General features: G+C 54.3%; 1 protein-coding gene across 1 annotated transcript in view; it reads left to right on the plus strand.

The window, feature by feature from the left end:
* Window positions 1-2,980, plus strand: part of ANTXR1 (anthrax toxin receptor 1) — a gene marked incomplete at its 3' end in the record, with an annotated part of 83,939 nt that extends 80,959 nt beyond the window's left edge. Inside the window, exon 18 of the mRNA XM_017744683.1 lies at window positions 2,906-2,980. Coding sequence (XP_017600172.1) covers window positions 2,906-2,980 — 75 coding nt within the window. The remainder of the gene's footprint in view (window positions 1-2,905) is intronic.
* Between the last annotated feature and the right edge of the window lie 3 nt (window positions 2,981-2,983).

Consider the following 2,983-nt stretch of genomic DNA (forward strand, 5'->3'; position numbering starts at 1 on the left):
CCAGCTGTGACTCAGGGTCCCCTTTGCGTGAGTGCAGGTGGGAAAACAGCTCTGGCCACGAGTCCAGGGCAAGCCAGGTTCTCCAGAGCTCCAGGGTTACTGTTTGTGCTCACACTCTGCCAGAGCACAACCTCTGCACCTTTGCATCGTGGTTTAATATCCAGCTTTTTGCCTGAAGGGGCTCTCTCCCTCCTGGGCCTGCTTTGCATTTGCACTCAGGGCACCAGTTAGACATTTTCTGCCCCTCGTGTGCAAGGGAACAGTCATTTGTTTCCTGGATATCCCCTTGTCATTCCTCTGACAGTTCCCCTCCCCAAGGAGCTGTTGGCTTCCCCATCTCCTCTGAGGCAGTGAAGCTGCCAAAGTCCATCTCAGCCCATCTGGACTGAAAACTCCTCTCTGGCACTCTGCCCCCATCTGCTCGGGTGAGAGGAATGTGGAGCCGTCAAACACAAGAACTCCCTCAATCTGGCAGCGCACGTGAAGGGAGGAGGAAGCCTGGGCTGTGTCTGTGCCTTCCATACGTGCTGGATGCCCTGCACTGACCACTGCCCAGGAGGAGAAGGCGCTGCCAGGCAGGGCACTGCCTGCTCAGGGCAGCACAGCTGCCTCGGGAGCAGAGGAGGAGACAGGGAATGGCAGTGTGAGCTAAGGGAAGGGCACACTGCATCCAGCGTGAAGGAGCTTTGAACTCTAAATTAGAGCAGTGGAGAGCACAGGGGAGTGGGCCACAGGGATCTGATGGTCGGTGGCTGCTGGGCCAGCTCTGGGCCAAGTCTGGCTGTCACGTCTGTGCTCCCGGGTTGTCTCTGCATCTGTGAGCTCTAAAGGGCTCTTAGTCCTCAAGCCCTGCCCCAGCCCCAAATTCAAGGATTTCTGAGCTTCAGTGCATCCTCCTGAATGCTCTCAGGGCAGTGCTCAGTTCCATTTGGATCAGCAGCTCCATAACCTCATTCTTGGAGCATTCAGACAGAGCATCTCTCCACACAAAAACAACTGCAGCTATTTGTTCTCTGGCCGAGATTTCTGACTGCTGTCTTTTGTTCGGGTTTATTTTATTCTCAACATACATAAAGAAAACAAAACCAGTGCAAATAATAGTCTGAAGCAGCTAGAATTGCGTGGCAGGAGATGTGGCACTGGAACAAGGAAAATATTCTTATGGGGTTTTTTTCTGAGTAGAACTGGTTAATCTCAGGTTCAGACTTTCCCTCACTCAGCAGGCCTGTCCCACAGTATTTACTTAAAATCTCAGCAGAGTGCATTGAAACAACGTTAGAGGTGAGGCAGGAGCTCGTGAGAGCAAACGGGGCCGGGTGCTGCGGGACGGGGCAGGGTGTGGGCTCACTGCAGGCTCTGCCCTGCCTGCCCACAGCCCCTGCCAGCTCACTCTGCGCTGCACTTCGTGTTGGCATTCTGCCCCCTGCGAGGGACAGCTCAGGGAACAGAGGTGCCATAGCTCTGTGTGGGAGCTGGGCACTCCCTGTCCACCCCACGATGTCCTGCTGTGGGGACAGGCCGGACAAGGGACACCGCGGATCCCCGGGGAGGGCATTGCCACTGCCACGGCCACTGCCATGTTCATGACCCCCTTGTTCCCAGCGAGGCCATGCGAGGGCTCAGCCGCCCCTGGCCAGAGCTGGCTGGGTCATCTTGAACCCGGTGCAGTTCAAGGCGCTGCGAAATCTTTGTTTTCCTTAAAGGCCCTTGCTTGTCCAAGCCAGGCTGAGCTCAGCTGGGGCCGCTCCACAGCCGCCCTCGGCCAGGAACCCTTTTCCCTCTGCTGAACGGGGCTCAGGCAGATGTTTCTCCACATCCACGGCTGGCAGAGCTCTTGAAGAGGAGCTGTCTGTGCACCTCTGTCCCATCCACAGCAGCTCCTCCCATCCCTGTCAAATCCTTCCAGCACCGTCCTCCCTGCAGAGCGTTTGTGCCTGGGCTGGGGACAGCAGGGAGGAGATGCAGAGCTGTGCAGGGGATTAAAACTGGCTCATGTTGTTACCCCAACAAATCTACTCCAGCCTGCAGGGGCTCAGTGCTCCATTTGGCATTTTTTCACCAGGAAAAACATTTACTTTGGGAGAGGAAAGAGTAAAACAGAAAATAAGCTCACCAATCCAAAAATAAAGAATGGATTCAGAAATCCTCTAGTGCCTTTTTGGATGATTTCATATCTAAAGGAATGAATCCATAATACAGTAATGCTGATTCTGACATTTGAGTATTTACAGTGGGATCTTTTGCAGGTGGAACTTAGAAGAAGAAAAAAAAAAAAAGAATAGCTCAGAGGGCAAAGGTTTTGTTTAAAACTGTACAACAGACTGTAACTTAGCACCAAAGAGCAAGAAAAGCAGTTTATTGGCTTCTCACGAGCACTGGGGTATCAAGACATCCTGATGAGGAATGGATGCATTTCAGGAAAAATTCTGAGCAAGAAACCATCTTAGTTACACAAACCTTCCCTTGTTGCCTGGTTGGTAAAAGGTTGGAATGGGACGCAAACCCAGGTGTTTGAAGGAGAGGCTCCAAAGGGGCAAATCCCCGATTTCGTGCTGCTGGAAGTTTAAGAATGAAGTGTGGGAAGAGACATCTGTGGAGGCAGGAACCACAGGTCGTGCTCTGAGACACAGGAATGAGGGACAGGGCATGGGGAACGGCCTCAGGCCGATCAGGGCAGGTTTATGTGATGTATTAAGAGGGAATTCTTCACTCAGAGGGTGGGCAGGCCCTGGCACAGGGTGCCCAGAGCAGCTGCGGCTGCCCCTGGATCCCAAGGCCAGGCTGGCCGGGGCTGGGAGCAGCCCCAGGGCAGGGGTGGCACGGGGTGGTCTGCAAGGTCCAACCCCTCCTGAGAACGCCTCTCTCAGTTAACTCCGCTCCTCCTCTTGTCCCCCCTCTGGTGCAGGGCCGCTGCATCAACTTCACCCGGGTGAAGAACACGGAGACCCCCCCCAAATACCCCCTCAACAACTCGTACCCCTCC

The sequence above is a fragment of the Corvus brachyrhynchos genome, unplaced genomic scaffold (genome assembly GCF_000691975.1).
Source record: "Corvus brachyrhynchos isolate BGI_N302 unplaced genomic scaffold, ASM69197v1 scaffold119, whole genome shotgun sequence".
Lineage (NCBI taxonomy): Eukaryota > Metazoa > Chordata > Aves > Passeriformes > Corvidae > Corvus > Corvus brachyrhynchos.